General features: G+C 36.7%; 3 protein-coding genes across 7 annotated transcripts; 2 read left to right on the top strand and 1 right to left on the bottom strand.

Moving 5' to 3' along the window:
• Nucleotides 1-22: 22 nt before the first annotated feature.
• Nucleotides 23-19,492, bottom strand: LOC131933391 (N-sulfoglucosamine sulfohydrolase). 3 transcript variants are annotated; one of them, XM_059290292.1, is made up of 9 exons: nucleotides 19,477-19,492; nucleotides 17,926-18,073; nucleotides 16,743-16,875; nucleotides 16,188-16,321; nucleotides 15,822-15,972; nucleotides 14,907-15,148; nucleotides 14,561-14,736; nucleotides 13,777-13,962; nucleotides 23-1,111 (listed from the first exon to the last, which is right to left on the bottom strand). In XM_059290292.1, the coding sequence occupies exons 2-9, from the start codon at nucleotides 18,029-18,031 to the stop codon at nucleotides 290-292; spliced, it is 1,950 nt and encodes a 649-aa protein (XP_059146275.1). In that variant the 5' UTR covers nucleotides 18,032-18,073; nucleotides 19,477-19,492; the 3' UTR covers nucleotides 23-289. The 3 variants fall into 3 exon arrangements, with proteins under 3 accessions (XP_059146275.1, XP_059146173.1, XP_059146224.1); XM_059290190.1 differs by lacking the exon at nucleotides 19,477-19,492 and adding an exon at nucleotides 19,339-19,424; XM_059290241.1 differs by lacking the exon at nucleotides 19,477-19,492 and adding an exon at nucleotides 18,929-19,017.
• LOC131933974 (uncharacterized) lies at nucleotides 1,919-5,525 on the top strand. Its single transcript, XM_059290447.1, has 3 exons — nucleotides 1,919-2,021; nucleotides 3,035-3,235; nucleotides 3,716-5,525. The coding sequence occupies exons 2-3, from the start codon at nucleotides 3,046-3,048 to the stop codon at nucleotides 4,660-4,662; spliced, it is 1,137 nt and encodes a 378-aa protein (XP_059146430.1). The 5' UTR covers nucleotides 1,919-2,021; nucleotides 3,035-3,045; the 3' UTR covers nucleotides 4,663-5,525.
• LOC131933662 (uncharacterized) lies at nucleotides 6,900-11,919 on the top strand. Of its 3 annotated transcripts, none has more exons than XM_059290339.1 (4): nucleotides 6,900-6,996; nucleotides 9,640-9,789; nucleotides 10,242-10,437; nucleotides 10,811-11,919. In XM_059290339.1, the coding sequence occupies exons 2-4, from the start codon at nucleotides 9,784-9,786 to the stop codon at nucleotides 11,764-11,766; spliced, it is 1,158 nt and encodes a 385-aa protein (XP_059146322.1). In that variant the 5' UTR covers nucleotides 6,900-6,996; nucleotides 9,640-9,783; the 3' UTR covers nucleotides 11,767-11,919. The 3 variants fall into 3 exon arrangements, with proteins under 3 accessions (XP_059146322.1, XP_059146345.1, XP_059146374.1); XM_059290362.1 differs by lacking the exon at nucleotides 6,900-6,996 and adding an exon at nucleotides 8,538-8,673; XM_059290391.1 differs by lacking the exon at nucleotides 6,900-6,996 and having other exon boundaries at nucleotides 9,569-9,789.
• Nucleotides 19,493-20,389: the final 897 nt, after the last annotated feature.

Genomic DNA, 20,389 nt, shown 5'->3' with positions numbered 1-20,389 from the left:
ATGTCTTTATTTTTTGTGATAAAAAAACAACAAACAAATTGTGGTATTTTAAATAGTATTTGATATATGATATATTGTTTATGTACAATAACATTGGTTACTCAGCATTACTAATCACAAATTACTTCACCCTTAGGAATAAATAAATGTAATAATAATCAATAAAATTATTATTACACATGTAATTCTCACATATTAATCTGTTTTAAAATCATATGTAAGTCAACATAGCTAAAAAATATAATAAATATTAATATAAAAAAATTTTGTTTTTACTAAAAAAAGATGGTCATCCTGGCACTTTGGTTTTGCCATGATCAAGCCCATTATTTTGGTCCTCTACTTGAACTTCAGCAAAGGATAGTTGATTACTTTTGTTGGTAGAGTTTGTCTCTTCAAGATGATGTGAATCATTTAATTTAGAGTGTATCAGTAGTGTAAGGTAAGAACAAATCACAAGTGATAGCATCCACGCTAAAATGATAGGCGTGTCGTAATAAAAGGGTAGAACAACTTGTAAATAGGTGGACGTTTCTTTAGTGATTACAATATTGGTCACCTGGACTGATGGAAGTGGTTTGTGGGGGAGGGAGTTCTCGAGTGACAAGCACTGAGGTCTGCTTTTATAAACACCCTGGAACTCAAGAACAGCGTTAGGGGCACAGACCCAGGGATCAGCAGTTTGATTCTGCCAGTCTTTAAGCTGGGTCTGGAGGGTGAGGAGGGTTGTGTGGTACAAAGGGTTATCTGCCTGGTTGCGGACTTCCCTGGGGTCAGATCGGAGGTCATACAGCTCCCACTGCTCCCTGTAGTAGTACTGCTGCAGGGTCTTGTACCAGGGGAGGGGCAGTTTGTCCCGCGTCCTGCGCAGGATGTCCTGGAATGTGGGGGACACAAAGAAATCCTGGTCTATGGGGAATGGCATGAGGAAGTTGAGGTTGTGGATCAGGTGAAAGTCTTGTGTGCGGATGGATCTCATTGGGTAGTACATTGTTATTTCATGCAGGCTGTGGCTGGCAAACACTGCGCTTCGGTTTAGTGATGTCGCACCTGTGGCTGATGTTGCACCTGTGGCTGATGTTGCACCTGTGACTGATGTTGTGCTTGCGGCCTGATAGATATTACAAGAAAAAACACTAATGAAACAAATAGTTTTTTAAAAATTTTTTTTTTTTACAAATAGATTTTATAACAAATGTTAGTTGGAGCAAGGGTATGGTTACCTCTATTCTCTTTTAAACGTAATAATAAATTTGCAAAGTGTCTGTTTTAATAAATGAAAACACTAATAACACTCAAATAATTATATAAGACATACACGAGGCGGGTGAGACCTGATGTGATGACCCACCCCTCCCCAATTGGTGTCAACCTCTTAGATGGTGTCACCATGTCAATATGTGCCGTCCGCACAGCCCCCCGCTTTAGGACGCTAGAATCTATTATGCAACATAAGTTCGTAGATTTCATGCACTAAAAAAACTAACTAAAATGGAAGCTTTTAAAGATGGAACAAATATAAATATCTAGATCTAAAATCTAGGTGCCTGTAGTGAAATTAAAAAACGGAAAAAAAATACTTCAAGACTTGGCTTTGTCGTGTTGCCTAATATCTTGCCTATTTTATATTAATTTTAATCGCTCTAGTTTAAGAGCCAAAATTAATTTGATTAAAAAGGCCTATAACATAAAATTCTAAGAACAACAAAAAGTAAAACAGTTTACAAATTACAGACAGTAAAGTACACCTAGAGTCCTAGTTTCTAGACTTAGACTAGAACAAGGGAGGTAAACGAAAACAGCTGTTTTTAATTATGAGATATATTGGGTTACGTCGTCATACCTATTCCCGCCCTTCCCCAATGTGTAAACATGACCTAAATTTAGTAACAGGATTGTCTGCAGTCATACAACTGCAGCGCGTCTGTGCACAACCTAGACTAGGCTATCAATAATAACAAAGAGAAAACACGTTAATGGTGGGTCGCTGACTGTAATTTTAATTAAAGATCGCCACGCAGGTTAGTTGCATCTAAACTTCTAAAGTTATACTTATAGTGTTATAGATCTAGATATATTTAACTGCAATGTGAAAATAAATAATAATAGAATCTATAGGCCTATATATTTAATATATAATATATAGATCCTCTAATAGATCTATATACTAGATATCTATATAACATTGACGGATAACGAGACTCTAGCCTCTAGCTAGATCTAGTCTAGACTAGTGACTAGACTCTACTCTACCACTAGATTTCTAGAAACTCTAGAGATCTAGATTTTAGATCTAGATATCTAATTCTAATATAGATCTAGAATATCTAGATTTAGTTAGATCTAATCTAGATCTAGAGAGAAATCTAGATCTAGATTCTAGTAGGCCTAGGGCCTAGATTCAGATTGGCCTAGATCTAGATAATTAGATCTCTAGATCTAGACCTCTAGTTATTAATATTAAAATATTATTATTAAAAAAAAAAAAGAAATAGGGCCTAAGTCCTAAGTGGTAGGCCTGCATTAGTTTAAAAAGTTAGATATTTAGCAGTAAGGCTACCAGTGTGTCAGGTAGGGCCTACACCTATAAAAACTATAAATAATTAATTCATTAATATGCCTAAATTATCTGCAATATTATTATTAAATAGTTAGATCTCGTGAAATAATATTTGATAATTATCATAATTATGAATTAGGGGTTATTTAGGCCCTTAACGCCATGTTTATATTTAGGGGATAGTGTTGTCAGTACACCTCCCAGCCATTTACTTTCCCAAAGTTTAGTTAAGTCCAGAACATATCTAGTTCGGACCTTAAACAGCATTTGTAGGACTTCTGAAGTACACTTAAATAACATTAGCTTAGGGAAAGTAAAGCCTGTTCTCCAAACTATCCTCTTATATGCTGTGGTCACACAAACAGATTAACTCTACTTCACCGGACAGGGTGGAATTACAATAATTTTTTAGATTTTAACCTTTGGTTCTAAGTAATAATACTTTTAAAAATTCAAATTTTGTATCTATTACAGATGTAAATCCAATGGATTCACTAAGCAGCTTATGTTCCGTGTTAATCCCAAAGAGAACAACTAGTGTAGTGTGCTCAGTGTGTGGGAGGTTACTGGCCACTTGTCAGTGTCTCAACAAGCGTGACCAAGGACTGGGTTGGGAAGATCAGAGTTTGAGCTACAGATATCTAGACTTTTGCTTTGATGGTGAACCTTTACATGGTATGTCAAGTTGTTGTGGCATTTTTTTAAAATGTGGGTCAATAGGTAGAATAATCAATAATAAAGGATGTCTTCAGATTTTAGTACAAAAATTGTGTCTTTCTTGGCTTTTAAAGGTATATTTTAACCTTGTTTTGCTGAATAATAGATATAATATTACATATTGACTGTTTCAATAAAAAGTATTAAAGCATCTCCATACAAATACAATGTCTTGTAACTAGTGAATTCAAACAACAATTGTTTATTTTGCTAGCATTGCCACATGCAAATTTATAATTTTAAAATTTCCTGACAAGAAATTTTTGTAATATAGATTTACATTTTTTTTAATGCAGATTTAAAAATTCCATTTATGAACAGACATATTTATGTAGATATGAATTTTCCATCTATGAAAAGAAATATTTATGTAGATTTAAATTTTCCATCTATGAAAAGAAATATTTATGTAGATTTAAATTTTTCCATCCCCAACAGAGATTGAAGCCGAGCCTGAAGATGATTTGAATCCCTACTGTGAAAAAAGACACCAACACAGCGAGTTTATCCCAGTCAATGAGTTTTCCCTGGACCATCTCCCAGCAGATCTGAGAGACCCCAGGGTTTATGTGTGGCTGAGAAACTGCGCCCCCCTTGTGGTGAGGCTGATCAAGTCTGGCATCAAAGCCACAGGCCGGGCTTGCGTGATGCCATCAGAGATAAAAAAAACCATGCCCTGTGATGACATACACTGTCCATACAGACCTCTTTATGGTAATGTCCATAACACGTACGGTGGTATTGGAATTATAACAAACAAACATGTTATAAGAGATAACAGTGACTCTGCCAGAACAAGAGTTGATTTTTGTTACAATGAAGAGAATGATGCTTTACTCTGGAGTGAGTTAGGATATGTTGTCCATGTTACGAACAAAAAAATGGATTACAGTGTGTTCAGCTGCTATGTACATTCTCAAGATGTAATCTCATTTGTTTACACGTTGGATAGTTTTAGAAATTACAAGTGGCAGCAAATTCCAGAAAAAATTAGAATGGCCTCCAAACAGTACGCCATAATCATCTCTCACCCTCACGGTGCCCCCAAAAAAATCAGCATCGGGAAAGTTGTTGAGAGTGAAATCAAAGACAAAGGCAGCAGAGAGTCGCAGAATGTGGCATTTTTAAATGAAATCTTCAACATTCTGGAGAAGCAGGGCAACACAGGGCTGCAGAGGTTCCAGGCCTACCTGAACACACCGCTGTGCCAAGACATCCCCATCTCCTACAAAATTACCTGGTACACAACAGCCACGTGCATGGGCAGCTCTGGCGCTCCTGTATACATGGGCAACACCGTCACGGAACACGGGCTAGAGATTAACCAGGCTCACACACACAGAGGGAGGGACCGATCTAAAAATTTGAATATTTGCTTCACGTAGCAGCTGGGGATGGGTGACTGGACCACATTGTGTACACTCTCAGCTCAAATAATTGTTGATGTAACTTTAAAACTAAAATTGTGTTCACACTATATTTTAACTTTGTATACAAAGACTTTGATGATAAGCTGTGATAGAACATCTCCACCAGATTTTAATATATTTCTTTTATTTTCATATGATTTGTTCCATAAACCAGAATACACTAACGCATAACAACAAAGCATTCAATAATTCTACATCATGTTAAAGGGTACTGATCTAGAGATTATTATTCTGCCTTGTTATTCATAAAGACCTTCTGACAGCTAATTTAATGTATTTTTACAATAGTTTTCATGTAATGTGTACTTTATTCAGTAGCCTTGATTGCTTGTATGGCTATGTGTTGCCTAAAGAGTTTGAAATAACCATGTGTGTCTAATATTGTTGGGGATTTCACAAATATAAAACAAAAGGAGGTTAGAGGTAGTTAGTCATTTTGTTATAAATCAGGTGGAGTAGTGATATAAAGCAATGTTATATAACACTCTCTTTCAAATTCATTACTCTGATTTGTGTATAATTGTTTACATTTTGAATACTTGGATAAATAGTAACTGATATAAAACGAATTAAAGCAGATGATATAATAAGTAATTTATTTATATAGAAGAGTCATTGATAGAGCTGTAGGCACGACCTGGTATAAATAGTTTAAAGAATAAGTTGAATGACATAACCCTATTAATGTTTCAATAGTGTGTTCATATAAAGTTGCAGTGTTTTTGTTTTCAATTAACTTAATATTAATGTCTGGTTAATGTCAAATTCAGAAACCTGATTTGAAATTAAAACAAGTTTCTGCAAAACTATAAAAAAAACCTTGTCTATTCATTTAAGTTTAGTTAGTAAGTAATTCTAAATCAATCCATATTTATATTGATATGCAAATTTCACACCTGAACAGAGATCAGGTGTGTAGAATTATGTCTCTTCTAATCTAATCAGATGAGTCATTACCTGACCGACTTCTATGATAACACCTAGGCCTAACAGCTTGTTTCTTTAAATAGGTCATATTTAGTGTGTCCCTCCCTCATTGATTCAACATTCAGGTTAATTTTAATGATCTCCAGAGTAGGTTGGACCATGAGAATTCATAGGCTTAAACTGGCGGGCAATCTTCTAGTTAGTTTTTATTGACCTGGATTCCCAGCGCCCGTGTTGGTTGTCAATCGATATGAAACCTGACTCTTTTGTCTAGCAACACGCCCAATGCTGTAACTACAGGTGACAACTGTTCGGTAGTTTGTGAAATCATGCATGTATTCTGGTGCACCGGCAATAGGCCCCGTCAAAAGGGCCCTGACATATTGGCTTCAGACAAATGGGCTCATGACATATTGGTTACATAGCAATGGGTACACTACATAGGCCTAATGACTCCCGACATATTGGCGCCAGATAAATGAATAGTTTGACCACTTTTGACTATTGTCTCTATTAGTATCGTATTGACAGACAGGGACCCCTTTGTCGGGAATCCAAATAACTGAGGGTTTTTTTTTGTCGGGAGCCTATCAGAGTTTCTTCCATGCATCTCTTCGGGGGGGGGGGGGGGCTTAGCCCCCCGAAAATTTTTTACCGCCCCCTGAACGAAATGAAATTTATATAATTTATATAGAAAATATATACTTTTAACAGTGTCCGCCCCCCCCCCCCCCCCGAAGAAAGTCTACCGCCCCCCCGAAAATTTCAACCGCCCCCCCCCCCCCCGGAGAAAAAAGTCTGAAAGAAACACTGGAGCCTATAAGCCGGGGTCCATTTGTCGGGGCCGTTTTGACGCCGCGCGCTGTACTCTACCACGGTGGCCAAATGTTGTGCTGCTACTAGACGTAGATCTAATCAGGCCCACTGGTCAGCAGAGTAAAAGCACGATTTTTAAGACCCAGGAGAATCTGTGTTGACTGCTCTTAAAATCTGTCTCTCTAAAAGACTAATATTCAGTCTTTATTACCACTAAATCTGGTCATTTGTCTGATGGTTAAAGGAATACTGTTTGTTTATAATGTAACAAGAATGTAGGTACTTTTTACCAATGTTCAAAGGGTATTCCCAATGTCCAGCGGGAAGATCGAGTACTATAAATAAAATGATATCAGTATATTATTTAATCTATTACAAGGCGTACTATTAGTAGCTGACGTAATCTAATAAAGCGGATTGAAAAAAAAAATGAACTAGAATCTAGATCTAGTCTGGCAGTCATTAAGCTAAGTAAAACATTTCAAATCGCAGAATTAAAAAAAAAATTGTATCACAATAGGGATACTGGGGTCTATCACTGATGTGGTGAGTAGGTTACGTTTTTTCTAAAGTCCATTCAAATTGATTACTGTCCGTTACCCATATGCCTACACACATCTCTCAAGTCGTTATGACATTTGTGGACACCTCTTGTCAGAGGCAAGACAAACAGCAACTTCAAAGTTCTACATTTCTTACAAACTTGGCATTCTCAGATTAAAAACCACGGTACTGTCTGAAAAGTTCAAGAATTTAAAACGTCAACTATCACCCATTCAGTTGACGGAAGTGTGACAGTTTGGGGTGATCAAGTGAGGTAGCGACACATACAAAATGCCGGGGGCTTCACCTGTCTCCGTAAACCCACCCCTCTACAGCCAGGTGAGGGGGGGGGGGGACAGTTTTTAACTGAAATAATCGACCAATGTAACAACATGGACCTATACCGGCCTGAAAACATCAACATAAACTATCAATGGTGAGGCAAGGCTCATAGGTCTACAGTAGATCTAAAGTCTAAAGGGTGATTAAAGTGGGTCATACGTGGTTATCTCTATTTCATCTCCATTTTCGTATAAATTACAGTTTCATTTCTTATTCTTTGCTCTCAATACTTTTCGCGGGTCATGGCCCTTATCCTCATCTCGATACATTTGGTTTCATTTAGGCCTGCACCAATATCAGTCAGGCCTCATCCACTCCACCTAACAAAGTAATTAGCTTAGCTTAACTGCTCTAGAAATAACAAGGCACATGAGTTGCACACTTGTGTTGTGGTAAATAAACACTTGATGTACTTCAGAGAACGCCAGAGCGAGGAGGCGGAAGTATAGAGAGGAGGGAGGGACGGAGGGGAGTGTTAGATAAAAATAGCCTCACGCAATCAACAAACCACACAGCGATGACATCACGATACACGGGTGACCTTAGAGAAAAGGAAGACGACTAGGCATGCGTGTGCAGCCAAGCGTAGAGAAACGAATAATACACGAGGATGGTGTAACAACTGAAACTACAGCTTTTTTATAAGGCACTTCCTTCACCTAATCATAATACAATTTGAACGTTGGTGATTTTGAAAATATTAGTATCACATCCTTAGAGTTAGAGAGCTAAAAAATTCACCCGCAACGATAAGTTATGACTGAGTTCAATATAAGAATGTGCTAACCACAAGATGCAGTTATTTAGCAAAGGCCCTGTTATTACCGACCTACAAAATTGCTCTACACCTACACCAACATCATACTGCATATAACCAATATAACGACATTTTCCACATTCACACACATTTCATAGAATTTTTGTCCAATCGTTTAAAATAGCTGTTGGGTCTGTTAGGTTTCGTTTTCTTACTAGGTAGATTTATATCGTAGGCCGCGAGAAATCCAGCATAGTTGGATAAAGTGTGTAGTGTTGTGTTGGATAGTGTGTAGTTTTGTATTGGATAAAGTGTGTAGTGTTGTGTTGGATAAAGTGTGTAGTTTGGTATTGGATAAAGTGTGTAGTGTTATGTTTGATAAAGTGTAGAGTTTTGGCTACTGTTTTGGCTGTGTTATACAGGTGGTGTGTAATCCACAAGAACAAGGTGTGTTGTGTGTTGCACCACAAGTTTCTTGTTAGGCCTATGTACAAAGAGTGCTGTGTTGAACACGGTGTGTTGCGTGTTACACAACATGCTTCTTGTAAAGTAGGCATACAAAGGGTGCTATGGGGAACAAGGTATGTGTGTGTGTGTGTGGCTGTATGTTGTACAAGGTGTGTTGTGTGAAATCAATATGTACGGCTATGCATGAGCGCTTAAATATTGCCTTCCAATTTTTTGCATAAGTGCTTTAGGGCTACATGCTTTAAACGTATCATATTTTGTCATTGGCAGCACAATATATTTCAAAAGAAAAAAAGTATAAAGGTCAGTGCATATATGAAGGGAGGTAAACAACCTCCCTGAGACAAGACAGTTACATTTGAATAGACTTCAAGGGGCTTAACCAACACCTGTGCCGACAGGAGTCTACAGCATATACAGACAATTCACGTTTATAAAAATAAATGAATAGGCTACAAAATATAAAAATTACGAATCTTAAACAGGGGTCAGATTGGTCGAGTCGGTAAAGTGCATGGTTGCTAATGAGGCTCGATAGCTGGGGACAGCAACTCTTCTAGGAGAGACAACTCCAAAATTAAACAACTGCTGCCTTGTTGTTTGTTCTTGGACAAAGGCTATGGAAGTAAATCTAAAAAGAAAAGCAGGCTGAAATCGGAGTCAACGGCCAATATGGTGCATAACCAGTTGACACGTACGCTTAATTGTGTTGGAGGGAATCCGTTCCAACATTAAAATTAAGAACAAAGAAGTAGAAACAATAATGGTTACATACATGTTAAATTAAAAGTAACAATTATGAAACAATATTACATGCATACAACAATCACTGGTTCATAACAAGCCTTAAGTAAAACAATAATGTGTCAACTACTACCATATTCAGATTACTAATGTTAAGGGTAGTTGTTACCCAAAAAGAAGCTTAGTTGAGGACTGTTGAGCAATAAAAAAAAACAGCAGTGAACACTTTTAAAATTTGCTATCATGCCATCAAGCAGTTTGCTTTTGGTAAACACTTTTAAATAGCAATTAGAAATACAATTAGAAATGAGAAAGTTTCTTCTCTTCAATCCCAGCCATGAGAAAAAAGTTTGCTGTACAAGACAAAATGAAGACATATTCCCCAAGGTTATGTCCCTTATAAGATTGGCAAAAGGAAAATCCATCATACAGTGTGACTAGGATATCAGCTCAGTGTCAAGTTGACCCAAGATCACACAATGTTGGTAGGTGAAGTTTGTTTGATTTTAAAAAAAATATTCAAAACTGATTCGATCATCCTACCTTCAAGACTGCTCAGTAAAAATTAAACACCTGCATTATTTAAAAAGGCTACCATATTTTTGCTATACTAGCTCAACAAGATATCAATGTGAGTATTATATGTGGTCAGGTGCCAGCCAAAGTTGCTCATACAACTTTATGCTGGGCAAGATTTGTGGGACTTCTGTTATACTCAGTCCTCTCATCTCTAGTGATTTGAGAAACAGCTTCTGTATCTTTGCTCTATACAGCTTAGACTTGGAAGTTTTTTCAGAATAATCTTGGTTAAAAATATATTAAGATAAATTTCATTGCACTTAGTGGCCAGATAATTTTTTAAGTAGATCCACACTGTCTGTATTCAGTAAAAATTGTGCCTATGTGTGGTTAAAGTAAACCTGTATTTTTACATCAGACAAAGATTTTACAAGGTAAAAGCCTAGTACAACTGTGGCAGAAAATGTACTGTGGCCAGTCTCAGTCTGGAACTTGTAGCCAATGTCAGCACATGAGGATCATCTGCTGGTGCCACACTCCGAGCCTCTGCTGGAGGTCAGAGCAGGTGGAGTACAGGTACCTCAGGTTCTGTCAGGTCAAGGACCTTCTTGAAGGTGAGGACATTAGTTTGTTTTTGGTCCTGTTTTATCAGGACAATACATTTAGAGGCTTAGGAGATCCAATTTGTTTGGATTCTCAGATCAAGAATCTTTTTGAAGGTTTGGACATTTAGTTTGTATTTGGTTCTGTCAAAAGATAGAACTTTAAGATAGAGTCAGATAATCATGATGAGTCAGATAGGGCAGAAATTTCACCTTAGTTTTGTTTAGTATACATCACATTTTTAAAGTTTTAATGTATGCATTTCTTACCCCCATATTTTTTAAAGTTTTCATGTATGCATGTCATACTTCCATAATTTTCAAGTTTTCACATTTGTATTTCTTTGACAACTCACATGGAACCTTGTATTTTGTGTTTGTTTAGATTTTATTTATGGGATGGAGTTCATGGACACAGTAGATGGTGACCAGAGCCTGGAATGCTGCCCCAAGAAACATCGGCACCATGAGTTTGTAGACGTGAAGAAACTGACCCTTGCCCACCTGCCCCATGACCTTAGGCATGCGAGCGTACTTGTCTGGTTGAAGTACTGCGCACTTCTCGTTGTTAAACTTAAAAGAGTCACCAGCAATGGGAAAGCTACTGGCCGTGTGTGTTTTGTTGTGAGGGAGCGCGGGATTGTGAAAACATGCAGCAGCAACAAGTGTCACATTGAGGATCCACATGAGGTGTATGGCGGCATCAGCATCATCACCAACATGCATGTCGTCAAGAATGACTTTGATGCATCTCGAACAACTGTAGAGTTTTTCTATGACGACAAAGAAAGCCCTCCCCATACAGAACAAGGAAGTAGCATCACACTGACTAAACGAGAGATGGACTATGGTGTGTTTAGTTGTTACGTGCATAACAAAGATCTAGTTGGTAAACTCATGTTAGTTGATGAAATAAAACACTACGCCTGGCTGCAAATTCCTGCGGAGTTGAGAAAAATTTCTAAAGATTATGCTATCATTATTTCTCACCCCCACGGGGAGAGCAAAAAATTCAGCTTCGGGAAAATTCTGGATAGAGAAATCTTGTGGAACAGTGAGCAGCTTGAAAACAACAGAGTGCTGCAAAATATGTTCAACACTTTAGAGACCTTACAGGAACCAGTCCTGACCTGGTTCTCTGTGTTTATCCAGGAGTTCATCATGTCACGAGAGATCAAATTACCTCATAAAAGGACCAGGTACGACACCGCCACCTGTAAGGGAAGTTCAGGCGCACCTGTCTATATGGGGAGTGTTGTGGAGGAAAATGGACGAGAGATAAATCTACCACACACACATAGGGGTGTGGATAGAGAAGTCTTTAACATTAGTTTCACATGATGTGTATAGGTCTTTAACATTAGACATAATGTGGTTACAGAGGTCTCTAACATTGGTTTCACATGATGTGGATAGAAAGGTCTTTAACATTTGTTTTACATGATGTGGATAGAAAGGTCTTTAACATTTGTTTTACAAGATGTGGATAGAAAGGTCTTTAACATTAGTTTCACATGATGTGGATAGGTCTTTAACATTAGACATGGTGTGGTTACAGAGGTCTTTAACATTGGTTTCACATGATGTGGATAGAAAGGTCTTTAACTTTTGTTTTACAAGATGTGGATAGAAAGGTCTTTAACATTTGTTTTACAAGATGTGGATAGAAAGGTCTTTAACATTAGTTTCACATGATGTGGATAGGTCTTTAACATTAGACATAATGTGGTTACAGAAGTTTTTAACATTGGTTTCACATGATGTGTATAGGTCTTTAACATTAGACATAATGTGGTTACAGAGGTCTTTAACATTGGTTTCACATGATGTGGATAGAAAGGTCTTTAACATTAGTTTCACATGATGATGGTAGAGAGATCTTTAAATGTTTGAAAATGTAACAAATACCAGCCAACCAGAGTACTGTAATGGTCACATGGCCTGCTCATGTGACCAATACCATCCAACCAGAGTGCTGTAATGGTCACATAGCATGGTCATGTGATCAATACAAACCAACCAGAGTTTTGTAATGGTCACATGGCATGGTAACGATAAATAACTAAAACCCACCTATTACTTCATATACCATTATATAACATTTCCTCAGACCATCGCTCCTCATATTATTTTACATTTCTAGGACCCCCCCCCCCCCCATCCCTACACAAACCACAATATAACTATTAGAAGTAAGTTAAGGAATGGCATTATTTTTTACTAAGTTGATTGTTATATCTTTGTTAGCTGTAAACCATCACATTGTGTCAAAAGTAAAAATGCACAAGTCATTTGTGTTAACTCTTTCATCTAACCTACTAAAACTGCAGATATTTTGTGAATATAAGAATAAAGAAAAAAGTCAATGTTATAGGCCTTTACCATTGTGTTATATGTTTTACATAACACAATATTCCAAAACAGTAAATTCGTTAAAAGTTTCTTGTAATTTAGTAGGCAAAGTCAATGGAGAAATTTATTAAGGGTATATATGAAATTAGAATAGTAATTTAACTGAGATGTCAAAATTTAGCCCAAAACATAGGGCTACAATTTTGATTTGTGGGAATTTATATATTGTAATGTGACACAAATTGTGTTGATGAGTATCTTTGGTGTATGATACTAAGTTACCTATCCACTTAACCATACAGAGAAGTGCTTTAGTTTCCCATACCCAGTAGGGTATAGGTTTACCATACCAAATAGGGTAAACAAAAACATGGCAACAAAGAGTATAAAGGCTATGAATGTATTTATGTTTTTATCTATGTCAAGATTTTGTACAGCTAATTTCAATGAAAATTATTTTTGAAATTTAAAACAGTCTTTTCTCATGCTTCTAAAATAAAATTCTAATTCACTAAAAATGTATTTAAAATTGTATGTCTTATTTACACAACCAAGTACACCATACATACTGTTACAACAACATACAATGAAGTCGAAACTAAGAATTTAAATAATTAACTTCACTTCTAACCAATTTTATAGTGAACGTAATTTGGTCTACATTTGTCCTTATACATGGACTAACTGGTTTATCCAGCTGGTACTTTTTTCTATGCTGACCTGTCAACATACATACATGCAGCTGCTAACAGGTGAGTGGGGAACATACAGCATAAGACCTGATATGCAACACACATCTATTAAATATCACCGTACCGATCACCTGTGTTTTATAAACTGATTTTAAAGTAGGCCTATACGATGAAATAATCCCTATTGAGGTTTTACACCAGTATACATTAACTAATGGAGTCTGGTTAGTTTTACCCTGAGAAGTCACCCATTTCACCAGTACAAATTAAGTACTCTCTTTAAATTATTAAAAAACAATGTACTTACCCCAGTAGGCTGTCCTTTGTTTAGGTCAAGAGGCTTATCAGTAACTAGGTCATTGACAAGTGGCAAAAGGGACGAGCCTGTTAGCCTAACTTCTTGACCCTCCAGCTTGTAAGACGGATACTTGATACTAAACCAGTCCAGAACAGTGGGGACAATGTCCAGTAAACTGATCAGCTCTTTGTTTACCTGGTGTAACAAATCAAGTTTTTTCTTGATTAAAGATAGTATGGGAGACAACTCTGACATAATTCAAACATTTTTGCTTCTATAAAATGTCTCTAAAATCATTGAGCTTAAGTATTTGTACAAATATTTTACAAGATGAAAGATGAAAATAAAGCAGATAGATTCATCTGTCTACTTTTTAAAAGTAATTTAATATGTACTAGATGAATAATTTCACTTCTGGTAACTACTTGTTATAAATGAAAAAAATCTAATAACAGTTTTTAATGGAAATTTCAGGAGAAAACATTATCAGAAAGGAACAAAACATACTGTAATGTAAACAACATAAACAAAAAGAAATTAAACCAATTATTATAGCCACAGCCCATCTTTAAAAGAGAGAAAGAAGCCACCACTTAAATAAACCAAGATGCTAAAGAAAGATAACAAATACAAATATTTCAAGCAGAAGTAAAGTGGTGATGGGGATGATATGAGACACTAACCATTTGAGAGCAAATTTCTGAGGCTTTTGATGTGACTATGAAAGTAATCCACAAAAACATTTTAAAACCATCTTCCTATGATCAACTTGAGAATATAAATGTACTCTTACACTTCCCCATTTGGTTCTCCCCACTGGTGATGACACTAAAAATGGCTCGGCCATTCCTGATGTATACAAGTTGGTGCGTCCACTTGGAAATGAGATGCCATTATCCGAGGTGAATAAAATCAGAGTATCATCTAAATGGCCAGCTTTCTCCAACTCTTTCATAATAAGTTGAATACCTATACACAAAAAACAAAAAACTAATTAAGTGCATAATTTAAATTAATATCCTAAGTCTGGATTAAAAAAAAAACAACCTAGACTAAAGTATAGAAGAAGAAATACTTCAAAAGATAGCCAGCAATGTCAATTGTAACATACATTATTATGAGTGCTACAAGTCACGTACCTTGATCCATGCGGCTGATAGTTGTGTACTGCGCAGCAATATCCTCCCGCGCAGCTGGTGTATCTGGCACAAAATAGGGCACGATGACCTCGTCAGGGCTGTAATGTGTTGGGACCCAGTCGGGGATTATGCCCATACCTGGGTCACCGTTCCCAAATTTTTCACAAAATTCTCCGAACTCTGGGTTCGTGCTTCCACATCGATGAGGGTCATGGAACGCAACATACAGGAAAAATGGTTGGCTGTTGGGGAACAAGATGAGGGTCATGGAACGCAACATACAGGAAAAATGGTTGGCTGTTGGGGAACAAGATGAGGGTCATGGAACGCAACATACAGGAAAAATGGTTGGCTGTAGGGGAACAAGATAAGGGTCATGGAACGCAACATACAGGAAAAATGGTTGGCTGTAGGGTAACAAGATAAGGGTCATGGAACGCAACATACAGGAAAAATGGTTGGCTGTTGGGGAACAAGATGAGGGTCATGGAACGCAACATACAGGAAAAATGGTTGGCTGTAGGGGAACAAGATGAGGGTCATGGAACGCAACATACAGGAAAAATGGTTGGCTGTTGGGGAACAAGATGAGGGTCATGGAACGCAACATACAGGAAAAATGGTTGGCTGTAGGGGAACAAGATGAGGGTCATGGAATGCAACATACAGGAAAAATGGTTGGCTGTTGGGGAACAAGATGAGGGTCATGGAACGCAACATACAGGAAAAATTGTTGGCTGTAAGGGAACTAGTTTTAAAAACTTTAACTGCTGGTAAAAATACAGAAACAATAAAACAAATTTTCTTAATTAAATAAAATAATTTGATTTTAAATTAAATTAAACTAAAATTAAGATTAACAACATGTTACAAAGAGTTGAATTATATGAAATAATATTTAAAAAAATTAATTACTCTTCTTTAGTTTGGCTAAAAAATTCTGACACTTTTTCTTTCATGAAGGTGATGTTGCGACCTGCCTGATTAATGGAGACTTGCTCTTCAGTTACAGCAAAGTCAAATGGGTAGACATTTTCAGGCCCAACATGTTTTTTACCAACAATCCCTGTTTAAGATGCAGAATGCTGCATTCAATTATAAATTATCTACACATTTTACAAACAACAACATACAGATACAATTAATCTACACATTTTTTAAAAACACTGGCAGTGTAGCATAATGAATCCACACATTTTAAAAAACAATTTTTATTAAATTGAAAAAAAACAACAACTGAATTATACTTTTTTAAAAACTTTACCGTAACAAATTTAATACCTGTTCTAACTCCAGCTTGCTTAAGGAGGAGTGGAAGACTTTTCAGCCCATCGAAGGAGTTGAAATTGTGCACTGTGTTGTGTAATCCATACATGCCATTTTGATGTTGGGGCAGGCCTGATAGAATGGCTGATCTAAATGGTAAAACAAGGGTATTTCATTTTGGTTCATCACAGTTTTTTAAGGTTTAAATTTTTTACAAAAGCTGGTAGGGCAAGACTGTAATATATAATACATGGGGTACTAATGGATGTTTTTCCAGGGGCAATAACTCCCCTTCCAGGAGTAATAATCAAACTTCCAAGGGTAATAACCCTTCTCATAGGGGTAATGACCCTCTTGACCCACCATTTGGGCAATTATGATTTCATTTACATTTTCTGCTTTTAGGGTCAGAAGTACTCTCAAGGCTAGGTTGAAAGCTTGCTCAGCAAATGTAGCAAAAAAAGGCTCTTTTATACCTCACAAATTAAAAGACAAAGTATTTCCTTGCGGGTACACAAGGTATTTCCTTGCTAATTGTTCCTGTAGGTACACATAGTCAGCACAACTCACCTGCTTGGGGAGCAGCTGCTGACTGAAGTGAAAGCATTTGTGAAGACAACACTCTGTTTTGCCAGGGCATTCAGCCCTGGAGTTTTACACACACTGTTGTTGTACACCTCAGTCTCAAACCCAGCATCATCACCTACAGGAGCAGCACAAGAAAAAAATTTAAACTCTCAAACCAATGTTCCCTCTAAGGGGGAAAAGCTAATGTGCAAAATGTATTTTATGGGCGCAGTGTTGTAAAAGTCTTGTATGATGATATATTTATTTTACAAAATCACTGTGCAGCAGCTCAAAACTGCTGCGCGGCCACACAACCGCGCAGCATAGAGGGAACATTGATCATCACCTACAGGAGCAGGTCAAGAAAATAATTAAACTCTCAAACCCAGAATCATCACCTACAGGAGCAGGTCAAGAAAATAATTAAACTCTCAAACCCAGAATCATCACCTACAGGAGCAGCACAAGAAAAAAAATTAAACTCTCAAACCCAGCATCATCACCTACAGGAGCAGCACAAGGAAAAAATTAAACTCTCAAACCCAGCATCATCACCTACAGGAGCAGCACAAGAATAAAATTAAACTCTCAAACCCAGCATCATCACCTACAGGAGCAGCACAAGAAAAAATTTAAACTCTCAAACCCAGCATCATCACCTACAGGAGCAGCACAAGAAAAAACTTAAACTCTCAAACCCAGCATCATCACCTACAGGAGCAGCACAAGAAAAAAATTAAACTCTCAAACCCAGCATCATCACCTACAGGAGCAGCAAAAGAAAAAATTTAAACTCTCAAATCCAGCATCATCACCTACAGGAGCAGCACAAGAAAAAAATTAAACTCTCAAACCCAGCATCATCACCTACAGAAGCAGCAAAAGAAAAAATTTAAACTCTCAAACCCAGCATCATCGCCTACAGGAGCAGCAAAAGAAAAAATTTAAACTCTCAGACCCAGCATCATCACCTACAGGAGCAGCACAAGAAAAAAATTAAACTCTCAAACCCAGCATCATTACCTACAGGAAAAAAATTAAAGGTTACATATTCGTGTTGATCTATTTTTAAAGCATACTAGGTCAATTTTAAATTGTTTGATTTTGTTTTTTGCTCAAATTTAGAGGGAAAATTAAGCTTTGTAGTATAGAGCAGTATCCAAGCAAATGTTTGTAACACACTTACCTACAAAAAGTAAAACATTTCTGATTTTATTTTCAGCATTTTTTGCAGTTGTGATCAAATATAAATTCATGAATATAGTTAGAATGTAGAGGCATCTTCTATCCATTTATATTTATTATCAATATGTGTAAATATCACCTTCATGTGTCTGTGAAAAATATAATAATAAAAACAATAATACATACTACAAATGGACATGTATTTACATAGGATTTAACTTTTCATTATGAAGCTCCAAGCAGAAAGTTTCCTGTAACTTTACTGATGTTAAATTTTGGCTAGGATTATAATTCATTAGATTTAGACTGCGTGTGTGTGTGTGGGGGGGGGGGGGGTTAAATCTATGAGTAAGACTCATTTTATCAATACTTTTAATTATATTTTTATGAAATAAAAATCATTTTGAAATGGTCAACGTCCTTAAATTAGTAATCTAGACCAGAGGCGTAGCGATGGGTGGCGGGGGTGCGGACCGCACCAGGTGACACCATTTAGGGGGTGACACCAAGGCAAAAATTCGCAAAATATATAGAGAAAAACTTGAGGGGGGGGGGGGGGGGGTTGCAAATCGAAAACTTGAGGGGGGGGAGGGGTGCAAATCGAAAGTTTGAGGGGGGGTGCAAATCGAAAACTTGAGGGGGGGGGGGGGAGGTGCAAATAGAAAGTTTGAGGGGGGTGCAAGTTTGAGGGGGGTCCCTACGCCTCTGGGGGGGGGGGGTGACACCATTAAGTGCCGCACCGGGTGACACCCGACCTCGCTACGCCACTGATCTAGACTAGGCCTGAGTAAAGTGAGGTCAGGAGTTTAAGACTTAAGACCAGTGACTGAGCTTGCACTGGTTTGCAGCTTACTGAGCTTAAGTTACTAGATCTAGTAGCATTACTATAGATTCTAGACATAGTTAGTTAGAGGCTTAGGTCGGCTTTTTACTTTTTTAAACATTTTTTTAGGACAATCATCCGATGTCACAGTGAGTATTACAGTATTACTAATAATACTCGCCATTAGACACTGTATTATTATAATAATATAATTATTAGATCAGTGAGTACGCAGCTAATCCTCTAATCCTAGCTTACTAGATCTAGATAGATTTTTACTAGACTAGAATCTCTCAGAGATTCTCTTGTACATCTAGAATCTCTAGACTAGACTCTACTCCTAGACTCTAGTAGATAGTAGATCTCTAGATCTAGATCTAGAGTATTCTAGAGTCTAGTAAGTAAAGTATAAGTAATAATATTAATTAAATTATTATTAAATTAATATTATTACTATTAGGCCTACTAGTATTATAATTCATTAATTATAATTATATATTATTTTAATATATATTATTAATAATACTAGGCCTATAAACAATTAAGTAAGAGTAATAGTAACAGAGTAAGAGATAGAAAATCTAGGTGTACATTTCACGGAATCTTAAAAATAAATTGTAGATTCTAGATCTAGATCTAGATCTAGAATCTAGATTCTATCTAGATCTAGAAGAATCTAGATTCTAGTTTTAATTAAAAGTTACTCTGAATAAAAAGATCTATGTTTACAAGGGGAAATAGTAGCCAGGTCATGTGATAGATTTACCACCAGTCATGTGATTTTTATATATAAATGTAAACATTCGGGAACTCAGCTGTGTAGTGACTGATGTAGGCTACAGTGTTAGATTTAACTCTTAAGTTAATTCTAAATCTAGATCTAGATCTAGATCTCTATATCTAGACTAGATTTAGATCTATAGAGAATTATATAGGCCTAGATCTAGGACTTATCTCGGTAAAATCTTAGTAAATTCGGCCAAAACTAGATCTAGACTAGATTCTAAAATCTAGTTGTAGGCTGGAGTGGAGGGAGAGAGTGTTGTTCTCACAAGATCTATTCTAGAATTCTAGATCTCTAGATTCTAGATCTAAAATATAATTATAAAATCTAAAGTATTCTAAAGTAATCTAAAGTTACAAGTAAAAGGCAGTTATGCCCGTCAAGTGTTAAATTAAGGAGTAACCATAATCATAGGAGTTTTTATTTATTTTTAGTTTTTAGGTAGGCGGTGGGGGTAGATCTACTGATATCATATGTAATTATGTATTTCTATTATGTGGCAATCTGGGTAAAAGTTGTTATAAAAAGCATATCACTCACCTACACATTTTAAAGACAGTTTACCCACTAACCACTCACTACATAGACCTATTGCTTATTATGAATATATAGAATCTAGATCTAGGCGTTTTTCTCTGAATTTACAGCAAATATTTAATATATTATTATATAGCATTTAGACAAGGGCAGACAGGTATACTGACCATTGACATCAGCTGAGAATGGCAAAGGAATAACAGTTGAGATTTACTAGGGTAGCAGGTAACATGTCCAGTTTTGTTGGCCACAATAGAAAGTATGGTGCCACTGAAGAATCAGAACGGCTTATTTCTCATGGAACCGATTCTGATGAAGAAG

Source organism: Physella acuta, unplaced genomic scaffold, assembly GCF_028476545.2.
Source record: "Physella acuta isolate Inbredline_101_S28 unplaced genomic scaffold, ASM2847654v3 ptg000011l, whole genome shotgun sequence".
NCBI lineage: Eukaryota > Metazoa > Mollusca > Gastropoda > Physidae > Physella > Physella acuta.
The sequence above is the reverse complement of the archived record's forward strand: the minus strand, read 5'-3'. Positions and strand labels throughout refer to the sequence as shown.

What these genes read in the sequence shown, in the direction of transcription:
- LOC131933974 (XM_059290447.1), top strand. Translation starts at nt 3,046, where the DNA reads ATGGATTCACTAAGCAGCTTATGTTCCGTGTTAATCCCAAAGAGAACA. An exon ending in TGATGGTGAACCTTTACATG is followed by an intron (nt 3,236 to 3,715) that starts GTATGTCAAGTT and finishes CATCCCCAACAG; the next exon opens with AGATTGAAGCCGAGCCTGAA.
- LOC131933391 (XM_059290292.1), bottom strand. Translation starts at nt 18,031, where the DNA reads ATGGATAGAAGATGCCTCTACATTCTAACTATATTCATGAATTTATAT. An exon ending in TATCAGCCGCATGGATCAAG is followed by an intron (nt 14,737 to 14,906) that starts GTACGTGACTTG and finishes TTTTGTGTATAG; the next exon opens with GTATTCAACTTATTATGAAA. An exon ending in ACAAAGGACAGCCTACTGGG is followed by an intron (nt 1,112 to 13,776) that starts GTAAGTACATTG and finishes AATATCTATCAG; the next exon opens with GCCGCAAGCACAACATCAGT.
- LOC131933662 (XM_059290339.1), top strand. An exon ending in GGTCAAGGACCTTCTTGAAG is followed by an intron (nt 10,438 to 10,810) that starts GTGAGGACATTA and finishes GTGTTTGTTTAG; the next exon opens with ATTTTATTTATGGGATGGAG.